The following is a 1958-nucleotide window of genomic DNA, read 5'->3' as shown; positions in this document are numbered from 1 at the left end:
TGGCGGGCCCGGGCTGGGGATTCGAACCCGCCACCTTAGGTGTATGTGGTTGGCGCCTTAGCCGCTTGAGCCACAGGCGCCGAGAAAGAATACTTTCCTAACTTATTTTTATTGCATTGCTGCAAGCCTGAAGGATGGGAACTATTAAGGTTATGAAAATTGGTGAGAGATTAGGAGAATGGAACAATTATTATTTTTGAGATAGAGTCTCTCACTTTGTCACCCCGGTAGAGTGCCTGTGGCATCAAACTCCCAGCAACCTCAAACTCTTGGGCTTAAGTGATTCTCTTGCCTCAGCCTCCCAAGTAGCTGGGACTACAGGTGCCTGCCACAAAGCCCAGCTATTTTTTTTTAAGAGACAGAGTCTTACTTTGTTGCCCTCGGTAGAGTGCTGTGGCATCACAGCTCATGGCAACCTCCAGCTCTTAGGCTTAGGTGATTCTCTTCCTTCAGCCTCCCAAGTAGCTGGGACTGTAGGCGCCTGCCACAATGCCTGACTTTTTTTTTTTGTAGTTTGGTCAGGGCTGGGTTTGAACCCGCCACCCTTGGTATATGGGGCCGGCGTCCTACTCACTGAGCCACTGACGCCGCCCAAGAGAATGGAACAATTATGTTTTAAATTTTAAAATCTGTCCAATTCTTTGTAACCTAAGGCTTCTTGAATTGCGTAATTTTCTCTTTGGCCAATAGCTTCTGTGTTGTCATTCTCTCTGGCTTAGTTCAGCTTGGCTTCCATCCCATAGTGGAGTTATTGATATGTGGCCCTCGATGTCTGCATTATAAGATGTAATTTACTGATAAATGGTTAGTGGATAGGTTCCATTAAGAAATAGTGTTTGCCTTTTCTACAATAATTGTTTCCCAGTCTAGCAGCAATTTGAGCTCTTTGAGAATGTGACTGTAATTCTCATTCCCCTGTCTTTTGGGTAACTTGATTGTATTCTCTTAGATGAAGGCTTGACTATTGACCTGAAGAATTTTAGGAAACCGGGAGAGAAGACCTTCACCCAACGAAGCCGCCTATTTGTGGGCAATCTTCCCCCTGACATCACTGAGGAGGAAATGAGGAAATTATTTGAGAAATATGGGAAGGCAGGCGAAGTCTTCATCCATAAGGATAAAGGATTTGGCTTTATCCGCTTGGTGAGCAACTGTTGGCTTTGGGGAATGTGCTTTAAAAGGTGAGGGAAGTGGTGGATATAGAAAAGTAGGCTGTAGGAAAAAGCTTACATGGAACAGGATAAAAAATATAGATTTTAGTTTTTCCTCAGGTTATTTTAAAGTTTATTATTTACAACATAGGTTTATTTTCCTAGGTTATTGGTACTAAAGTATGCCTTTTAGAGTGTTTTGTTTTGTTTTTTTTTTTGAGACAGAATCTCACTATTTTGCTCTTGGTAGAGTGCCATGGTATCACAGCTCACAGCAACCTCAAACTCTTGGGCTTAAGTGATTCTCTTGCCTCAGCCTCCCAAGTAGCTGAGACTACAGGTGCCCACCACAATACCTAGCTATTTTTTTATTGGAGTTGTCATTATTGTTTAGCAGGCCCAAGCCAGGCTCAAACCTACCAGCTTAGGTGTATGTGGCCAGCACCCTACTCACTGAGCTATGAACGCTGAGCTGAGCTTTTTGTTTTAATTGGGAAATTTCAAACATAGAAGTAAGTAGAATAGTATAACAAACTTATACATAGGTTTCACCCAGCTTCAGTAATTGTCAACTCACGGTAAACTGTGTTTTATCTATACCCTTCCTCTGTTTACTTTTCCCATAAATATTTTACTATGTTGGTCCTTTTTCATTTTTATTTATTTATTTATTTGTTTGTTTATTTATTTTTGAGACAGAGCCTCAAGCTATCCTCCTGGGTAGAGTGCTGTGGCATCACAGCTCACAGCAACCTCCAAGTCCTGGGCTCAAGCGAGTCTCCTGCCTCAGCCTCCCAAGTAGCTGGG

The 1958-nt window shown here is 42.6% G+C and overlaps 1 protein-coding gene across 5 annotated transcripts in view; it reads left to right on the top strand.

Moving 5' to 3' along the window:
- Positions 1-1958, top strand: part of NONO (non-POU domain containing octamer binding) — a 22758-nt gene that overhangs the window by 11008 nt on the left and 9792 nt on the right. For all 5 annotated transcript variants that reach the window (XM_003801742.2, XM_023508045.1, XM_023508046.1 and 2 more), the window contains one exon: positions 950-1143. In XM_003801742.2, coding sequence (XP_003801790.1) covers positions 950-1143 — 194 coding nt within the window. The remainder of the gene's footprint in view (positions 1-949; positions 1144-1958) is intronic.

The sequence above is a fragment of the Otolemur garnettii genome, unplaced genomic scaffold (assembly GCF_000181295.1).
Source record: "Otolemur garnettii isolate 467f Iridium unplaced genomic scaffold, OtoGar3 scaffold00219, whole genome shotgun sequence".
Lineage (NCBI taxonomy): Eukaryota > Metazoa > Chordata > Mammalia > Primates > Galagidae > Otolemur > Otolemur garnettii.
The sequence above is the reverse complement of the archived record's forward strand: the minus strand, read 5'-3'. Positions and strand labels throughout refer to the sequence as shown.